This window comes from Lepisosteus platostomus, chromosome 15 (genome assembly GCF_059453375.1).
Source record: "Lepisosteus platostomus isolate fLepPlt1 chromosome 15, fLepPlt1.hap1, whole genome shotgun sequence".
NCBI classification, from domain to species: domain Eukaryota; kingdom Metazoa; phylum Chordata; class Actinopteri; order Semionotiformes; family Lepisosteidae; genus Lepisosteus; species Lepisosteus platostomus.
In genome coordinates this window covers 19,345,956-19,367,244 of record NC_142625.1, presented here as the reverse complement: position 1 = coordinate 19,367,244, position 21,289 = coordinate 19,345,956, and the positions used below count along the sequence as shown (strand labels likewise).

The 21,289-nt window shown below is 34.9% G+C and overlaps 1 protein-coding gene across 1 annotated transcript in view; it reads right to left on the bottom strand.

The window, feature by feature from the left end:
* cdh26.1 (cadherin 26, tandem duplicate 1) overlaps positions 1 to 12,190 on the bottom strand; it is a 31,340-nt gene extending 19,150 nt beyond the window's left edge. The window contains exons 1-4 of the mRNA XM_088607810.1: positions 11,951 to 12,190; positions 2,636 to 2,725; positions 954 to 1,046; positions 340 to 495 (exon numbers count right to left, since the gene is read on the bottom strand). Coding sequence (XP_088463936.1) covers positions 340 to 495; positions 954 to 1,046; positions 2,636 to 2,725; positions 11,951 to 12,007 — 396 coding nt within the window. The 5' untranslated portion in view covers positions 12,008 to 12,190. The remainder of the gene's footprint in view (positions 1 to 339; positions 496 to 953; positions 1,047 to 2,635; positions 2,726 to 11,950) is intronic.
* Between the last annotated feature and the right edge of the window lie 9,099 nt (positions 12,191 to 21,289).

The window sequence follows — 21,289 nt, the reverse complement described above, 5'->3', positions numbered from 1 at the left end:
ACAAAAATAAGTATGAATTAGATTTTTGTTAAAAGCATTTATAATGAAAGGGTTATAAAGATAATTTAACTTTACCCAAATGTTTTTCGTAAAATAAAAATTGCAAATTTTATTATACATATACTGTAGTGTTTTTGTTGTATTTAATTTCTTATCTCTTAAAACAACAAAGTAAAGCTCAGACACTTAAATAAGGATACACCTCTTCTAAACAATAGCCAATATGGTCATAGTTTTCACAGTTTCTCCCATATAACTATCTATATTAGCTACTGGATGTGGGGTCTTAGCTCAATATTATCAATAATCTTATTTGCAACAAGCTTTGGAGATACTCACGTGAAATTCAGGATATATCTCTCGATCAATGGGTTTATGCACAAATACTCTGCCATCAGTTTCATTAACAGAAAATATTCCTATTGGATGCTCAGTCACCCCACGTCCACTGATCACATATTTCAGTTTGTAGTTTACTTCCTGGTCATTAAATAGCTATTAAAGACAAACAGATGTCCAAAGTTATTAGGCCTTGACAGTGCATAAACAGGTGAGCTTCAGTGAACTGAATGGAAAAGAAAAAATTACAATTACATTGAAGAATTTGGATGAATAAATTAAAGGTCATATCAGCCAATAGAAAAAGAACTTTATTTTAGCTGTGTTCTTGACCATATATAATCAGCATAAATAGAAAATGTTGGTCTTATAAAGGTGGAGAAGTGCACAGATTGGTTTTGGGTTGTGTGACTTTTTAGTGCTAATAAGTGAAGGAACTATTCCATTTGATGTGAAATCTGGTAGTTTGGGTGAATAAACAATTACATTTACAAAAAGTTGCATTTGACGTTCGTGTCTATTGAACCGCAAAAAGGAATGATCAGTTTCCTTAAAAGTTAAGTAGATGTAATAAACAAATCATTATAAATTTAAGTAACCAAATTAAGACTTACTGTTGCAGCATGCTTAGGAAAAGGACCTTCATCTTGTTCTGTTACTTCTATAGTCGTAAGGACCCACCTTCTTTTAGAACGTCTCAACAGCTCCTGCCAGAAAAGATCCATAAAAACATAAACCAGAATTAATGATGGAACAATATAGAGGTTAATTTATCCTGTATTCTTTATTTTATTTGATAGTTCATCTAAATGTATTGCTCTTCAGAAAGAATTAAGTTATTTCTTATCAGTGACTCGGCCGAGTTTCAGTGTTGATCCCATCACGGGGTTCCAGATCCCTGAGGAGCTACGGGACTACACAATGATCATCTCCCATGTTTATCTCTGACCAATCGCTGATGATTCCTTTTTATTTTACACACAAACCGTTCACTGTTATAAGTACTATCCTGTAATAATTTAGTAGGCCAGTGCATATTCCGGGTACAATGAAAATAACAATAACTAAATCAACATACAAACTAAACACTGGATGGTTACTTTATTTTTACTCATTCATTTCCTTCCATATATTCAAGGCCTTCTCTTACTAACAACAAGGCAAACAAACCTTCCTTCCACCTTTCCGAGGAATAGACTAGCCCTACCCTACTGCTAATACTACATGGCACAGTATCAGGGCCCTTTTACTGTAAGTGGGCAGGGTCTGGGCAAATACATGAACAAAGGAGGACCTAATGTGCAAAACAGTGACGTATTTACAGTGTATCAACACATATTTACAAAAAACACCTCTTATTTGAGCTCAGCTTGACTTCCACAGGTCCATTTATATACAGTATACAACCTGGAATATAAGCTGCTTGTTGGACTCCCCAAATATGAACCAGATGCTTCAACGAACACTACCTCATCTGTGAAGCATTGCAGAGGAATTTTTAAGCATGGCTGCCTCTGGACCTGTTACACTTGCCTATATTGATTATGTAAATAATGATGGCAGATGTTGAATTGATTTGGAAGTTCACAGAAAATGTTTGGTAGAAAACAATATGCTCTCATACTTATTGGGCCATGCCTTCACCAGGCAGCATGACAATGACCTATGACACAGCTAAAGTAACCAAACAGGTTCATCAGGAGATAACGGTGGAAAACCGTAGACTGGCAAAATGTATCTGCAGAGTGAAATCCAATTTTACATGCTGAGGACAGAATTGAAATCAGGAAACCCCGAGAACAGACAAAACAAGTGGCTGCAGTAGAGGCTTGGTAAAGCATCTCTGATTATTGCACATATTTGAACACCCAAATATTTTGGTGAGTTCAGTGATAACAGACCGTGAGACATTGCCTCAAAGGGATATGCAACCAAATGCTGACTTTAACACAATGAAATTTACTGAAACTGAATGTGTCCCAAATCATATTGTGGTTGTAATATTATCAACTACATGCTTAAAATTACCCCAAAACTGCCAATATTGCACTTATCATTCATATTAACTCCAGTATCACAGAAAAAAAAATGATAATAATAATAATAGTTTTAGCTTTGCTGGCCCAAGACTTTTGGTAGGAACTGTCTATCTTGTTAATACATTTATTGACTTTCAATAAGTGCTCTGTTAATCTGTTTCAGAGATAAGCCTTTTCTATACTGTATATTGTTTTTCTTACTACAAAACACTGCTAAAGAAAACACTGCTATACTCTTGTAGTAAGTGTATACAAACCCTTTTTTCTCTCTTCAAAAGAGAGGTCTGACCCACGTCCTGGACATCTTCGGCATTTTGCTCTTGTCCAGCACAACTCAGAACAGCCATCTTGAGAAAAGAAAACAGAAGACTAAGTTTGAGAGCTTCAGCCCTTCATAAATAAAGTTTCTGTTGGACTGCAAAGTAGTCCTTATCTGCTCCATTTGGCTTCCAGGTTAAGGAATAAATTACAGAATACGGTATGGAATATAGTATGTCATTGTGTAGAAGGGGAAATGATAAAATCATGATCTTATCATGTTTTCCTCAGTGAAGTCCAGTTTAATTCTACTCATGTGAGTGAACACTGAAATGTTAAAAGGTTAAGCTTTTCCCATTTAAGCATTCCTCTGTAATACACCGGTACAGTATTTAACTACTGTATATGTGGTTTGATAACCACACAGTGTGTTTCTGTCCAGGGGTATTGAGTAATTTAAGGGACTTGCTATATTGACAAAAAGCTAAGATAAAGTGCAAGAATAAAATGTGTTTTCTTAAAAGAGTTGTGATTCAAGCATGCTTTCACATCACTGTTTTGTTTTTGTTTGCATCATACAAACTATGCTAGAAGTGAAAACTGTGTATATTTGCAGCAGTAGCATCTACTGTGTTGTATAATTGATAATCAATACAAATAATGTAATTGTTAAAATATAGTGGAATGTCTGAATGTTCATTTGATGTTTGGATGTAAACAAGGTGTGTCTTGGTGTTGCTTTGTGTTGTTAGTGTTTAGGTGAGCAAGGTTGGTAGTGATTGGAGGACATTTGTTTTGGTTACATTTCTTAGTTCTTAGAACTATCTGAAGTTTAGTTTCTCATTTTCATTTGTTTCTGTTAGCCATTTTGTTTTTTTTTTGTTGAACCATTGATAAAGCCAAGAACACTTTTGGTTACTTATTTGTTTCAGAGTATTTCATATGAAAAGGTCTCCACAAACCAACAAAAGGTTCATCATTGTAAAAAAAAAGGCTTTCATGGAAAAAATACTAATTTAGCAGCAAATGCTCTCTCTTTTTCATGACACTGGAGCTATGTGTGCTGCAAAGGAAAAGCTAGACTAATATAAAAAGGGATAGCAGTGTGTCCTGAGGCTACGTGCCTTTTGTCATGTGAGAACAGGCCTCCAGGGCAGGGTGACATGCTAGACACATATCCTTTCAGGTATCTCCACTATCTGGCTTGACTGCCTTTCCACATCACCTCACCCATAGCTCACACCTTGCCAACTACCTCCTTTAGGACTAAGTTCTCAATGTCTTTGAGAGGTGGAATTGAAACTTTCAGTCCAGTGTTGCTTTAGTCCTCAGTTTTCAATGTAGTCATAATCTTAGTCTGTTCAACAAAAATGTCTATATTAGATATAATATATCACACCCGAAGAAGGCTCCGAAACGTTGTGTTTTCTTTCTTCATTTTTCAGCATGGAATAAACCTATTACTTGTTCCTTTGCAGCCTACGCATGCTGACGCAGCTACGCATCTGAACTATATTAGATATAGTCATGCACTTTTATTTTAGTACAGTCAACTAGAATTTGAGTAAGATCGCTCTTACTTGACTTAACGTGAATTCGTTTTTCTCATGCAAAGCAGTCACATAAAATGTAATATAAAAAGGTTTTTTTTATTTAATTCATTTTAGTCTTTAGAATATTAGGGAAACTAACTTTAGTTCTTTTTACTTTACAATGAAAACTGTTCTAATTAGATAACAGTAAATACATATAATAATAGTATAGCAGTTTTTATATATATTTTCCAAATTATGCAAAGATTAGGGACCTTGACTTTTACTTTAAGAAAATAAAAGAACAATGAACTAATTTACAGTGAAAATGCACAAAAATCATTCAATCATCAAATGGAATTTGACAACAACCTGTGGAAGACCAAAGAAATGTATGTATCTTACAGTGAGCAGTGGACACTATAACAGTATAATAGCGTCTATCATTAAAATTTCTCTTCTCTCGGTACTGCTACATGATTTCATACATTTGATAACATTCTGTCAAAGACATATGTCTTTATTGCATAATGTAAAGCAGATTAATCTCTAGAGACATAAAAGATCCAATACAAGAAATAACTGTGCAATAAAGGGTTAATAAATAATATACAGAGACATCACATGAGTCTTTCCCAATGGGAATGTCTGTTTTGGCACTGTTAATAATAATTTCATGAGGTTTTTCCTCAGAACCCAGTATTATTAATGTATTCAGCTGAGGTCCTTGCCAAGAGTGAATTTGCAATAACTAAACTATAGGGAAATTACTGCAGTAGCTACTTAGAAAATATAGTAAAAACCAGACAGGACAAGCAACATACAGTACTATATACAGTATATTCCTTCACTCTGATATAATATTTTTCATAACTAGCCCTTTTGACAAAATATTATTTCAGTTGAAAAACTACCATGGTCTAAGAGGAATTTCAACTGTCCTTCAGATACACCATCTCTGCAGGACCAGGCAAGGCCAGCCCACAGGAATGTAAACATTTATTAGGGGCTCTCAACCTTAGGTCTGTCAGTCCGCTAATTCCAGGCACTTTGTGCACTTGGGCACCTATCTAGCTTGCCTTACATGTAGATATCAGATCTGAATCAAGTGTGCATTCATAAGAGGAATAAATGTGGAACTCCCATAAAAATGACAAGTTCAAGATATTTATGTTATTGTAGGTATTTAAAACTGTAGTTTTTATTTCACATCCTTGTCTTGCATCCATGCAGAGCATGTACTGAAAGTTCCCTGCCCTTAAGGGTAAAGGTGTGGTGCCCATTACTTAGACTAACCCGTAGGAGAGCTTTAGTGATAAAAGAAGCTAGATCCTAAGAGACAAGGGATGTGCCTAACTGAATACAATTCCAAAACAATGTACAGAACTCTGTCATTATTATCAAGGAGATGGCATTGTATCTCAGGTTGCTTTGTGGGAACCTGTTCTTCCAGAGCTCAGAACTACTATCAATCATCCTAATTTTGTAGATCAAAGATTAAAAACATTGTCAATTACACATACTGTAAATCAAATTAAGAGCATTTTTATGGCTTGTTTTGAACGTTGACATTTTTTAAGATCGTGCGTAAGTTGAAATTCAATGTAAAGGGTCTATTGACTAGTGAATAGTGATGTGACTATTGACTAGTGTGTAAAAAGAAGCTGAACAGCATCTAGTGATTGTGCCAATATGATAGGAATATTCAAAATATACAGAAGAAAATATGCTGCTAAAAATCGAAGAGGCTTTATTGATTAAGAACATTTTTAGACACTTCCTTCAAATAAGGTAACCTCCTTGAGTCCAAGAAGATTCGGTAAGTCAGATTTGTTGTGGGTAATGTCAGCCTTGAATGACTAATACAAAATGCTAATTATCTTTGTTCTGTAAGATATTTAAAGCAAGCTCATGCATGCTTCAAAGAAATCTGAAAGTTAATAAGTGTACATTCCTTATAGATGTAAACATTTAAAAAACAAGCTGTGATATGTACATAAGCCAAATTCATTTTTTCAATATCTTCCACTATTAACACATGTTACGATGAGTATACTCTATGAAGAACTGTGCTTTTTTAAAGAGTTTAATATACTAGTGAAAAAGAAACACAACATTTTCTGGAATGAGAATACTACAGTTGTAGCTTATGTACTGTACTTTCACAAAAAGTTGTCCATTTGTTATAAGCCTTCTGACCAGCAATACAGCTTGTGCAGTGAGGCATTGCTATTTCCCACACGAAAGCTCGTTAGGTGCACTTTTACCCAACAAGGTCCAGGTGGAACAATGCCGGTGTTGTAATCCTCTCATCCAGCAATTAAAAGTGTGTTACCAACTGTAAACTTCCTTATAGACAGTCATGTGAGCACTAACGAATACTGTGGGTTTCATTGTTGAGGCTGTTTGTATAGCGGCCAACATCAGAGAGCTGTTTTCGAGGGCTTCCTTGTGGATGGCTTGCTTCAACTCCTGCCATAATATTTCAGTGAGATTTAGGTCCAGACTTTGACTTGGCCAATCCAACATATGAGATTTGATCTCCAGCCATTCTGTTGTAAATGTTGTACTGTATGTTATGATCATTGTCTTGCTACTGTATGTGTCAGCACAGCTTCAACTGGTGAATGGATGGTCTGACATCCTCCTCCAACATTTGCTATTACAATGCTGAATTCATGATTCTGTAAATGGTAGCAAGCTGTCTGGATCCTGAGCTGGCAAGGCACCCTACAACCTTGATACATCTACAGTCATGCTTGTTGCTAGAAGCCAGTTTTTGTTTTTCACTATACCAAATTTCTCATTGTGGCCAAGAAGTTCAATTTTTGACTCACCTATCCAGGGAACATTCTTCCAGTATTCTTATAGAGTGTGGGACAGGCAACAAAATTATTTTTAGAGACCAATAGTTCCTTCTTGTCTATTCTCCCATGAAAACCATTCCTGTTTAGCTTATTCTTGATCACTGAGGTATGAACACTGACATTAGCCAGTGTGAGACAAGCCTGGAGATCCTTGGATATTACTCTGGGGTTCTATGTGATTTCCTGAATGACTTTCCGGTGGCTCTTTTAGAGATCTTGGTAGGATAACTGGATGATATCTAGATGTAGTAGATGGATGGATTCCAAAAATGTTTAGAAATTGTTTTATAACCTTCTCCAGGCTGATAAGCATCTGCTACTCCTACTCTAAGGTCCTCTGAAATCCCTTTTGATCATGTCATGAAGTATAAACTCTGTCCATGTTTACTTGTTACTCAATTATTTAACCACCTGATTCTATTTACTACTCCTTTAATTATGCCAAGTAAACTAGGGATTCACTTATTATTTTTCCAACACTGTTAATTGTTCATTTTTGTCTACTTCATGATGCTAAACAATTTAACTAGTAAATACTGTATAAACCCTTTTGCTAATGGACAGGTTTTTTTTACCAACCCAGGAACTCTTCTAGTAAGGTGCAAGGTACTATCAGTATGGGTGATCTCATCATAGCAAAGTTCAAAATTGTACTTCTCATACAAGACATGTGTTTTTAAGGAAGGTGCCTATCCATCCATGTAAGCAATCCAGGAGTAGCTTAAGCCTCATGATATGCTTTACAGGTGGATGGATTTCTGATCCAAAATCTTTGATCAGTGAAGGTGAATGTGTCTGTGGAGCAACTGGCTAATTGAAACCATTTAAGCTCTTATGTATCTGACAATTCCTGATGAAAGCCCCATGCTTGCATGAAGGTACAGTATGCTCAAGATTTCTGTTGTATCATCAATTTCATGCAGAGAGGCCTGACCTCTTCTACTGCCACTGATACTATTTTAGAAGATCCTGAAAATACTCATTGAGTACAAACAGTACTCTTCATAGAATATTGCATAAATTGGACTACAATCTGCCAAAGCATCACTTATTAGCTACAACAATTGATACCTTTGCTTTTTCTCATGTGACATTTCCTTCCCAGAACACAAAGTGTTCACTACAGATATGAAACTGCCTTACTGTCTATACCTGGATAGGCTTTCAGGTGTTGTGGCAATTTTCTAGCAGCAGCTGACCACATAAAATGTCAGGATAATGATGTATTAGATAACATTCACAACAAACAAATATTTAACTTATTGATAATTAATCGTTTTAAATTTGTACGTTATTGTTCTTCCATATTTATTTCCAGTACTGTATATGTGTCCCCAAACTATTTTTGGCAACCCCGTGTATACACAATCTGTCAAGATCTAAGTAACTACAAACTCTTTTTGTTCTGATGGGAGCTCAGTAGTATCAGCAGCCAACTCTTGATTGACCTCATTTTAGTATTTTCACCCAAAACTCTCCCTCAGCTCCAGATGTTACTAAAAGCAAAGATACCTGAAGGATTCCAGCTGGGAATTAAAAGAGACAGCATTTAAACACAATGCTAAGCTATAACTGAAAAACACACCTACATGTAAATTGTTCAAGGCAGTAATTATAATCAATTACAGGACCAAAAAGACTAACCGGTTTACAGGCTCAATTGCTAGGTGTGTTACCGTCTTCATCCATATTCTGTAAACATAATTTGTTGCAGATAATTATATAGATCCATACAGTGGTTTATCAAACAAGGTTTTAATGTCAGATGATATATTTTCTTTTCCTTCTTACAGTATTTCGTTCTTGCCTCATATTTATTAATATGGAGACCTGGGTTTGATCCTGAGGCGAGAGTCGAACAGTGGCAAGAGCAGAAACCCCAAGACCCCGAATTTGCTACATTATTCTCTTCTCAACACGGCTTATTCATTAGAGAATAAGACCCTAAAAACTTCTATAGTAAAGTTCAGAAAATGGTAACTCGTTGGTAACTCCTTGAGGAGACAAAAGAGAAGAAAAATTAAAGGAAAAAACAAGCAATTGCTCTCCTTAATGCCACTTTGTAGATTTTAGGAAGAACTTTGGAAATGTAACTGAATATATACAATGCCAATTGTTTTACTTTTCTTTATTTATGCTTTACAATTTAAGAAAGAATTATTTCCATTTTTAAAATATATGCTGACAAGTTTTGCAAAATTCCATGACAGAATAAGATATTGGTGAATTTATGTCACATGGCTATTAAAATAAACAGTGCTTGCACATTTTCTTTGGTAGATTAGTAACTAAATTAATCTAAAATTCCAACTAAATTCAACATCTTGGCTGGGAAACCTGTTTATACCAACAACAATATTTCACAATTCCCTAAAATGAGGAATGATTCTTCTTGCTCCTCATTGAACTCTTTCTAAGACTATAATATTCTTTTTGTGGTTTGGTGACTAAAACTGAATACAGTATTTTAAATGAAGCCCTACTAATCTGTTATAATCTTTGCTCAAAGCAGTCTCTTAAGCATTCTGTTTATTTTTTATTGCTTCCCCACATTGTGTTAAAGAGGAGATAAATCCACAAAAATAACTAAATCCTTTTCATATCTAGCTTTCTACAAATTCTTTAGTACGCATATGATATATATACTAAATATTCCCTCTTCCTTTATGCAGTCCTTTGCATTTACCAATCTTAAATTCCATTAGCTACAATACATGTGTGCCCAATCCATGATTTTATCTAAAGGTTTTTGTAAGCTTTGAAGCTGCTTCTGTTTGCTACTCCCCCTGTTTTCATCTGCAAATGTAGCTAGATTGCTAACCAGAGTCTTGTAAATCATCAATATAAACCAATTAGACCAAAAATGCATCCCTGCAGCACAGAGATATTAAATGTCAGTTAAAAACATCTATCTTTTCTAATTCCATGTTGGCTGATATCATTTTGTAAATATGCTTGTAGTTTAGATCCAAATATCATTAGACCATAATTTTACCAGTAACAACAGTAAGACTGATCTCTCCACAACAGTTTATTCGCAGTTTTGCAAAACTGTGGGTATACCCTCATCCATAGTGGAAGCTGAAATGTTCTAGTTAAAGTCAATGAATAACATTCTTCATTTTCTTAAATACAACCTGGAAAATGCCATCCATCAACAGAAATTTGGTGTAAGATGCCCTGGTCTCTGTAATACTTCAGTGTCAGTTATTATCACTAAACATCGTACAACACACCTTGTACGGCTTGGGACATATTTGTGATATACAGAGCATGTATGCTTTTGTTAGAAGGTTGAGTGAAGTATCAAATCAGCACATTTACAGTACTATTTATTTTTCCTCTTCTAGTATCAATCCTGTTTTATCTCGCTATCTACAGTATTTACTTCAGCTATTATTTAAATCCTTCATGTGGTAAAAATGCATTTCCACATATAAATACCAATTCTCTTTGTTAAACTATTTTAAGCCATCTGTAAAACACATTTATCAGATACTTGTTTATTCTAGCAAGAAGTCCTTGTGTTCTAAACAATTAAAATGATTTAGAGATATATACTGACTATATTCTGTACCTTGTAAGGAATGCTTTGTTATTTAGAGTTTATCAAATGAAAGTATTTGTTTATTTTGACCAACTAAGAAACAAAGGAAGATAATGTTTTACTTAATTTTCTGCTGCTAAATTAGTTACATCATAATCATAATAGTTTACAGCTTTTTGAAATTTACAAGTCGCAAACAATATAAAATTCCACGGAAGTGCTATTTGAAATTCCACCTTTACAATTTAGTATAAAGATAGATAGATACGTTATTGATCCCGTGAGGGAAATTGCAGTGCAACAGCAGCTTTACACAGACAACACAGCCACAGTGTAACGAATGATACAACAACAATAATAATAATACAATACATACAATACAATCAGTAGAAGAGTTACTCGCAGTCCAGAACACACAAAGAACAGAACAAAACCAGAACAGAACAGTACACAAAAAAGTCGCATTGCACAATATGACTATAAATAAATATAAATGTATTTCATATCTAGTTCATATCTAGTTTCATATCTATACTATATGTGACCTGCTTTTCCATAACTGGCCCTATCATTATTAATCTGAATATTATTGAACTTATATTTTCATAGAATTTTAGATACAAATGAATTACATTTTACCATTCACTCTAGGCTTTGGAGTACCGCCCAGTGTCTAGGTAAACTACTTCATGAGAATTTGCATAATTGGTGTAGCTGTAGGTCACATAAACAGGAGACATGTTTCTGCAACAGCTGAATTAATATTTTCGTAAATACATCAACAGCTGCTGAAACTGTACAACCAATAAGTATTCCAATGAAATAATCATAGAAACAATAAGTGCAAGGTTTTATATACAGTACTGAGACAACCTTTATCGCGAATGCGTAGAAATAAATGCAGTACAGGATTCTTCCTTATACAATTATCATCGTTGTCGTCATAATTTATTTCATGCTTATCACGACCTTACTGGTAAGTTTTATCGTTAGTAGAATTAGATCGCTTAATAGACTGTAGGGGAAAACATTTTAAAATGTTTTTTTTTTTGTGCTTTCCATGTGCTACCTGTGGAGACATTAATAATTGATGTATTTTGCTAGTGTCCGACACTCGCTGGGTTATACAGCTTTAAAACATTTTAATAGAAATAAAAGCTGCTTAAAACAGCATTAACGCACTACAGTTATTTTTATTTTTTTTAATGTGTGGAACATAACACTTTGAATCATTGCGTCTCTGTTCATCAGAATTAACATATTTCGCTGTCTTTTATGTTGGCAGTCGTAAAGTAACATCCGTTAATTGTAAAAGTAACGAAAATAAGTTACATTGTCGCATTATAATGGATACAATATTGTACTTACAGTTAAAAGGAGAAGAGTGGTGCATTTTGCCATCCAAAAGACAATAGATCCACGCATATTCTCTCAGTGGTAACTTGTACTAATACGTGGACGACGAAACAGAAAACCAAGACTGTAAGTTTGTGCTCCACTTAACCGGTGTGTGTGTGTGAATTACTGTAGTCCCCAACTGAAAGCAGCCTATCAAAGTCAAGAGTCACTTTTCCACGCCTTCTGTAGCTTTAATGTCTGTAACAGAGTCTGGGGAGCAATCAGACTTCTGTAAAATGTTCCCTACACACGGAATATTCATAGCCGGAAAAACCTGAAAGGTCTTTTTCTTGACCAATCCCTGTAGGTGACGCAGGACCACCGGTTTAGACAAACATGTTGAGAAATCGACAGCGCATGAACTGCAAATCAATCATATTTAAGTGTTTTGTTAGGGGTTTTTTTTGGGGGGGATTTGTTGTTGGAATAATAAATGAGTTTGGGGAAGATCAAATATATTTAATATGGCACGTTAATTTAGGTGCAGGTAACTTGGAACTCAACTCATTCACATTTCTAGATAACTATGAGAAATGGTGGATAAAATGCCAGCTTTTATTTTTATTCCAAATTGAATTCCCAAACTGTGATCATTCACAATTTCGAATAAACTCGTCAATCGGGCAGCTATTTCCACTGTGTCTTAATGATGAGCCTCTTAAATATCATGTCTTGTTTTCTAAGTTGACTGTTCTGTAGTGGACGTAGCTCGTCTATTTTGGAAACAGTTTTGGAAAGTGTTCAATTCACGTTTGTTTTGGTAACATTTCTACCATTTTGTTTTAATATACTTTAATTTATTAATACTGATACTGTATATTAAGATTTAATTGTGTTTCTTTTTTATATAACTGGTTGTATTTCCATTTTGAATATAAAATATTCATTATATTTAATACTAGTAGAGAATAAAAAACACATTTATAAAGATTAGCTTTGGAGCACAATGTAATGTGATCCTAAAACATACAATGAACTAGCTCAAGATTGTCACTCATCAAACACTAGAGATAAGCCATTCTCAGGATTGACAAACTGTGACAAACTGTTCTTCTTTCGTCTTCTTATTCAACACAATTTCTATTTTGCTTCTTAATTATTCATTGATTTTGTTCTGTGAAATCTGAATGAGCAGCAAGAACTGACAGGGGCTATGTGTTGCTCTTTAAGAGTAGTGGGATGGTTTTCATGAAGAGAGAAGAAAAAACATCTTCACTAATCCATCACAAGTTCCTCGGTAAAGGAAGTTTATCCTCTTAGCTGTCTGTAGTACAATTCTCAAGCATTTCCAACTTAGGTGAGGAAGAGCAGTAAAGTACAGTATACTCACTGACCAAACTATAAGGATACCCCTATTGAAATGACTACATTCTGTCCTTGGTGGTCAATGAACTGTACAGTATAAATTGACATAAGGAGCAAGAGACATGCATCTTTCACCCTCTCTGGGTAGAATCCACAATCCACAGATCTATTGAAAAAAAAAACTGGTAGAACTGGTGGGACCTACAGTGGAATCCCCATCACCATTACCCTCATTAAAACCTCAAGTGAAAATGATCCCCCAGGAAGAAAGGGGGCTTCAGAATATGTGAAAACATTGTGAAAAACAATCCGTGCTTTCACTGCTGGCAGTGAGTTTATTGTTATGTTGTTGTTTTTTTTCATTGGACATAATGGTTTTCTTTTAGTTTTGATTGTGTATGAAAGTAATTTACTTAATTTTACACCAGTTGGTGTCCATAAATATAGCACTTTAACAAAAATGGCAAAAAAAAATTACCTGTAGGCACAGGTAGTTTCTGTGGTAGTGCAGTGTGCAGTAATGATCTGGCATGAATTATTTTCGAGACAGACCCAGTTCCTGCTGGAAATCCTCCTTCTTTCAGAATCTGTATATATGATAAAATATTGTATGTATTTATAAGACAGATGTTTGCAATGACAACAAGTGATTTCAAGAGATTTTTTGCAAAGGTGATTTAGGAGTAGAATGTTTTTCTGATCATTTTTTTAGTTTTGTAATTAATTTGATTTTATGGAAAAGGTCATAACCAAACCATTGCTATTTCAGTCTTATATATTTTCTTTTCTTTCCCTGAATCAAAACCCTCCTGCTATACCTTAATAGTTACTAGTTTAAAATTAAATCAATGAATACAGTCTTATCTAAACTGAAAAGAAGTATCATTATTTAACTAAAGTGCATTTGATGTCATAAAACCAGGGTATTATGACTGTTTATTAAAATGTTCTTATTCCCATAATAAGAATATGGTATTGGTTTTTTATTTAACTAGGAATGCTAGGGTAATGGAAAACATTAATGTTCTTTGTAAATTATTTTGGGAAGTATTATTCAAATGTTTTCAGTTGTAAACTTCAATGCAAATCTGTTTGACATTACTGTACCTTTGTGGGTGATACAATACATCTTGATATTATATTTTAACATATCATACCACTGTCAAAGCGTAAAAATAAGATTAAGAAGGAGTTTCCCACTCTACAGATGGAATGAAGTTTATCCAGCATTGATTTGACCTTTCTCAATGTATCTCCAGTATTTTAGAAGGGATTAACAAAGCTCCATGTCTCAGCCCACATTCATTTCTTTGCATTATAACTGTATAACTCTAACAATGACGCAGGCCATAGGTATTTGAAGCCCAGTTTTTTTCATGTATTATTATTTAAAACTATTATATTCCAGTTTCCCTCCAATATACAGTATTTTAAAATGTTATTGATCAAAATGAAAATGAAATGATTTGTATAAAGTAACAACAGCTATACTATACGCAATCGTGACTTTCCAAGCACTGTATGACTTGTGTAAAGTACAGTTGTGTACAAATTTGAAAATGCCTCAAAATGTCTCTTTGAAAAATATTCTTCCTGGCGTTTTTAATTTTATTTATATTTTCAGTATTGTTTAGAATTGGGAGAACAAATAAATAGACATGTCAGGCCTTTGTGCAATAAAAATCTCCAATCTAATGTTCATCAAGCCAAAGAGGCCATTATTTCCCTCATTATTTAACCGAAACACTTTGACTCGAAAAGCTTTTTATTGTTGTTGTCCATGTGAAGAGGGTTAATAAATATGTAATTTGTAAAACTCATTAAATCTAACAATCAATATAAATCTGAACAAATTGGGATTACAGAAGCAATGGGTCATTCTAGTTAAATTTGCATACAGTACATTTGTCTATATACATGTATGGACAGAAAACTGGGGGAACATGAAACAACCTTGGAGTAGATTAAAACTTTAACCCACCCATCAATTGGAACTCATAAAAAAGGATGCCTTGTGCCAGGTTTCCACTCGGTAGATGTACAAGGCTTCTGAGTGAAAAAAAAAAAATGTAATTAGGTGCCAGGATTGGAAATGTGTGGAAATAGAATGTAACCATTCTGACCATGGTGATCTGTTCTGTCATGTTTGCTTACACTTCATCTTAAATCAGCAAACTAAAAGCAAAACTCTTAAGAGGAAAATAAAATCATTAATACAACATTACACCACTGCAGCAATAGCAATAGTGAGTATTCATCAACGAACACATTTTAAACCCATAACAATTATAATAAACCGTATCTTATATAGCACCTTCAAAGATGGCTTCTCATAGTATTTAAAATAAAAAAAACACACAAGGAGAGGATGCAGCAGAATTAACACAACTACAATAAGGGTCGTTGTAATGGAACTTATTTCTCAATGAACAGGAATATTCTTATTATTTAGCTTCAGTGATGAATACAGAACAAATAAATTGTGGATAGGATTCCAGAAAGTGTTCACTGATTAGCAAAGTGGTAAAGTGATAAACTCAACTACAAGGATGACACAGTAGTGATACTACCACAGTTCTAACTAGGGAACTGCACTAGGGAAAAGCCTAGTTTGCTACTACTTTACAGTCTACAGGAATGTACCACATGCTGCACCATACCCACTGTCAGACAGGAGAGATCACTCCCATGGATCATATCCTCTAATGTTTAGATGTATAAATTTATATGGTAAACTTTTGTGATGGGACAGAAATAATTTCAAATTCTTTGATTGTATGTGTTTTGAATTAACGTTTCCATACAAAACAAAAAAATTATATCTCTTGGAAAAAACAAGCTATTTAAAAAAATGTACACTCCCAATGAAAACAAGGACCATCAATGTAATTGTGTAAATCGCCTTAACATTTTATTTTCTGTGGAGTATCCTGCTTTCTCTGTATTCAGATACAATCTCTAAAATGGTAGACACAGACAGCTACCGGTACATTATTCTAATTATGTTTTTCTTTCAAACGTATATGCCGCCACAAGACCTAGGGCTCTTTGGTTATGCTAACCTTTTTATTTTTTTTATGCCATAATGAGTCATTATTTTCACTTTGATTTTCTAACAGACTGACCTTTTAATTTCATTTGTACATGTCATGTGCAAACTTGATTTGTTCGGAGATTTCTATCTGAATCGAATTGCTTTTCAAAAGCCGCTCACTTCCAAGAAATTCCAAAACCGTGGAGCTGTAGTTATCCATTCTTCCGTCTACTCGTGATCCACAGCTATCATCTTAAGGAAGGTGATTGCTATCTGGGGGGCTAGCCTAGAAGATGCTGGAGGCAAGGTCAGACAACACCTAGTTATCCTGGGAAATCCACGTCTCAGGGGGTTTGTGTGTCTGCAGGATTTTATTCTAACAATCTGCATCTACTCCATATTGGCTTAATGGAGTGAATGTACAACTTCTCACAGCTCTTCAAGTGCTGGTGCTTGGAAAAGATCTATAATACCTACAGACACACCAGCCCTAAAGGAGCAGTATTGCCTGCTCCTGGACCGGAAACCAGTTCATCACAAGAAACATGTACACATCAGAACAATAAAAGACACCAGTGAACCAGTTATTGAACCATAGGAGGAAAGCAGAGCACTTGGCCGAAACTCGTAGAGTGGAAAGGATATGCAGATTCCAGAGAGAAGACATCCCAGTCCAGAATTCCAGACCCAGGTGCTGTGAGACAGCTGCACCGTCTGCACAGCATCAGAGCCACCTGATTCAGGTGTTAAAAATCCCTCGACTGTGAGAAAACCACGTATTAGAGTTTAATTCAGAGTTTTACAGCTTAATTGTTATTTTAGAAAAATGGCTCTTTCCAATTTGTAAGAATGCAATACTATATTACCTTCTAAGAAATATTTCTTGCATCTCAGTGTTGAGAGATGCAAGGACCTGATCAATTTTAAACATGACTTGTACTGCATCACCAGAACATTTGCCAAGTAAAGAAATATTACATTTATACAGTAGTATACTAAGCATGTATTTCTTTAGAAAATGAAACTATACAGGTTTGGGATACTGATTAAATGATTTTAATGTCATATTGATTAATGAATTGTTCATGACTGACATTGATACACTGAAGTGACTGACTCTTGCACATGTGCTGAATTGTCTCATTAGTGACAGAGTTCATTGGAAACAGGTAATGGAAACAGGCTTGCCAGGACAGAAAAAAATTAAACAAGACAGAACATAGAAAGGAACTAATGTGCCGTGCTAAACAAGAGTGCAATGCCTTTGTACCTCCAGGATGTTGTGAGCTGTTGTGACTAAACCTGCAGTGGAGCCAAGTCCTCTTCGGTAGTAAATCAAGGTTTTATATTGCAGGGCAATAAAGTAATCACTATTTACAACAGACCAATGTTTACAATGGGCAGTGCTGGGATAGCCTAGAGTGGGACAATTGACCTGAAATATTTCTGTTATGAAAACCCATCTGTTGTGTGCTTCTGGTTTATCACTTAGCTTATTCTTCCTGAATTTACTTCGCTTTTTGTGTCTGTGCTTTTGCAATTTTTTGGTATATTCATTTGTGTGCTTCTAATTTTGACCATGATTCTCCCATCCCTACCCCAAGTATCTGGTACCTGAATGGCAGATAATGGAAGAAGAGCCCTGTGTTTACTGTATTCTTCTCTAGCCTCTTGGCTGTGCTTAAAGTAGTGCATATTTCCATTCATTCCTGACTAAGGATTTGGGTACAGTTCACATGTTACCTGTGTATGCAATCAACTGCCCTTCTCCCTAATTATACTGTAGAGAGAGCCCATGCAATGCATTTTGTATTAGACAAATAAAATGAATGATGTGCCTTGTGTTTTGTGGTTACCCTGTTTTACTCATCATTGTTTTACAGTACTTCCTTGACTTATGAACTGCACTGAACCTGCATATCCTGCATGTAATACATTTGACATGAACAGGACTGATTAAAGTGAGGATAGGTTAAAGTGAGTTCCAAGCATGAACTATGGCATTGCTTGATTGAATCCCAAATACAAAAAAACCAAATCTACCTGAAGTGGTGTGATTTCTAATATATCTGGATCTCAGTCTTTTAATTCCTCTCTTAGACATTACAGAGTCCCTTTAAACCACACCTATAGACTCTGTTGCTTTCAGTGGTTCACAGTGGTATGTTATTGACCAGTTCTCAACCTAACTGTGGTTTTTGTCACATTCTTTGCCAGACTTTCCTGCTTAATTTGAACCTGTCTTTCCTGATTATCCATCACTGTGTCAGAAACTTAATGAAGAACCTTAATTAGAAAAAAACCTTGACATGCTGATCATGTCACGATGATCTCCAGCTCCCAGGGTATCTCTAACAACTTTTTTCTTGACATGTTCTTGGAATTATTCCAAAAGGCAAGCCCAGTTCAATTAATGTAATACGATTTGCATTCTCACATTTTCCTCTTTCACATTTTACGTCACTCGTCTATTTTCGTCTTGTCCTGTAACACCTTATTTATCCATATGTACACCATCTTTTTGGTTACGAATACACAATAAATACAAAACAACAAATGACAAAAACAAACTACTACCTGTCTGTCAATCCAGAGTTGTATCTAATTCAATGGTCCCTGGTCAAGTCAAAAGTCTCAGCTTTCAAGTCTCACATCAAATGCCTTAAGAATGTGGGCTGGAGATTGGGATAGATTTAATATGATGTGTAAGAACCACATCCCTAAAATGGCCACACCAAAGTTTCAAGCAAAGATTAAACTGCACTTTAGACTCCCTTAATCTAAGAATTTATAATATAAACGTAACACCAGTATCACTCACCTCCACCCTACAGTTTTCCTAAATACCATGTCAGTACTGTCTATAATGTTAGCCAAAAAATAACTTCTAAGATGGGAAATACAGCTTTACAACAAACTAGATTCAATCCAAATAGAGTTAAAATAACTTGATCTCCTGTAGAATAACATGGTAGGAATTCCAGTCAATATTTGCTCCCTGCTTAAGGATTCAGATGTTACTTGGAATCAAGGTAGAAACAGAAACTTCTAGAAACAGATCTATGGGCTAGCCTCGGTGTGGCTTAAACGCTGGCACATTTTGGGAACCTCTGCATGTCCTCATTTGAAAGCAACGAGTCTTGGCCCTTAATGGTATTATTTATAGGGAGCTTTACTATCACCCAGATTCATCTTGTCTGTTGGGGATAGGTAGATGGAGGTACGGAACGTCGAAATGGATATGTCAGATTTTTAGTGTACTGTGATACTTCCACTTGAGTGTTATTACTAGTTTCAATGGCTGATGCTTTTATTCCATTTGTGCTCAGTTATCCAGCTGGTTATTCTTCTAGAACAAATTGGGAAAGCACCTTTGCTCAAGGGTACAACGGTAGTTTCTCTTCAGGGATCTGAACCTGCTACCTTTTAGTTTCGTCCAAACCAACAGCTGCTGCTCAGTACTGTCCAATAAGTGTGTGATTCTATTTCTGCGTTACTTTGAATAGCATCTCCTCGGAGGTACCACTCTTTTTACTGTAAGGAAGTGGAAAGGGATATTATATGCTGAGGTAAATTTAGCTTTTTGTATTTGGGTTGTTCTGTTTTGAAACATTGAAATATATACTAAAATATTCACATGACAGGATGTTTGGCCAGTGATGGGGTTTTGCTGTCCTTCCTTTCTCCATTCTAAAAGTACTTCCACCCCCAACCAGCGCCTGACCTATAGAAATTGAAAGTGCAAGAGCAACTGATGTAAAAAAAGAAAATTTATATTGCCCGTGTGATTGAACAAAGTCTGGTCCTTTGAAGATGGATGAATACTTCTGCAATATATCAAGAAATAATCTCAGCATAATAATGCTTCTAGATAAAGTATACAACATTTCCTCATTGTGGCTGGTGATCACACATTATTGAGTAGCTTTCACTTTTGTTTTACTTGTTTGTAATCAAAGCAAAAAAACACTCCTCAAAAGATTTGGAAAAAAAATGCTAAGACTTGATTATTATTATGTTGGATATTATGTCTTAAATCTTAAATATGGAGAATACCCACTGATCCATAGATACGCTCATGGTCTTAGTTTTATCAGAAGGTTCTTATATTGTATATATGTATTCTTAGTAATTTTGCCATGGGGGTTTGTGTTGGTTGTTTCTGGGAAAAATACTGTAAAACTCAATTGCCTGCATCTACTGCTATATTAATGTCATTATCATCATTATCTTCATGTTCATAATTTTTATTATTATCATTATCATTGATAATTCAGTATGTAATCATCTTATTCGCAAGAACTTGTAAAGTTGAAGCTCGTAAAACTAAAGCCCTTCCCATTCCCAGTTAAATTCCAGATGAAACAGGTTGCAGAATGTGAAAAACCAAATGTTTCATAAGAATCAACTAATATCTAGTACTAAATTGCTGGCTAAAATTACTACATTTGTAAGTATTTTTTATTCTATTGGAAGGAATGAATTATGATTTTTTTGGCAAAAATATGAATGCTTTAATAGTAGCATTTTTATTTCGTAAAATAAAACCCTTTAATTAAAGTGATATAATCTGTACTTTCTGGAAAAACACTAATGTATGTAGTTAATCATCGTTTTTTTAATTGTGGAATATAATTGTATGTAATATACTTAATATACCTATCTAATATTACATGCATTAACTGTACTTTCTTCCTTTTGCCAAAGGTGTATTTACAGTTACAGTACACATACAGTACTTTGTCTTGCAACAAGTTACAGTCCCTTAATAAATTTTCTTTCTGGTATCAGCGGTATCTACTGTACAGAACTCTTAAACAGAGAGATCTGGCCATTTCAAATGATCTCATAGGTATTATTGGCTAACCTGAGGGGAATGTTTTTTTGAGCACCTTATATAAAGTTTCTCTGTCCTAAGGGGCAAAGCTGGAAAAGAAAACACAATCTGGGGCACCTGGTAACAATGAAAA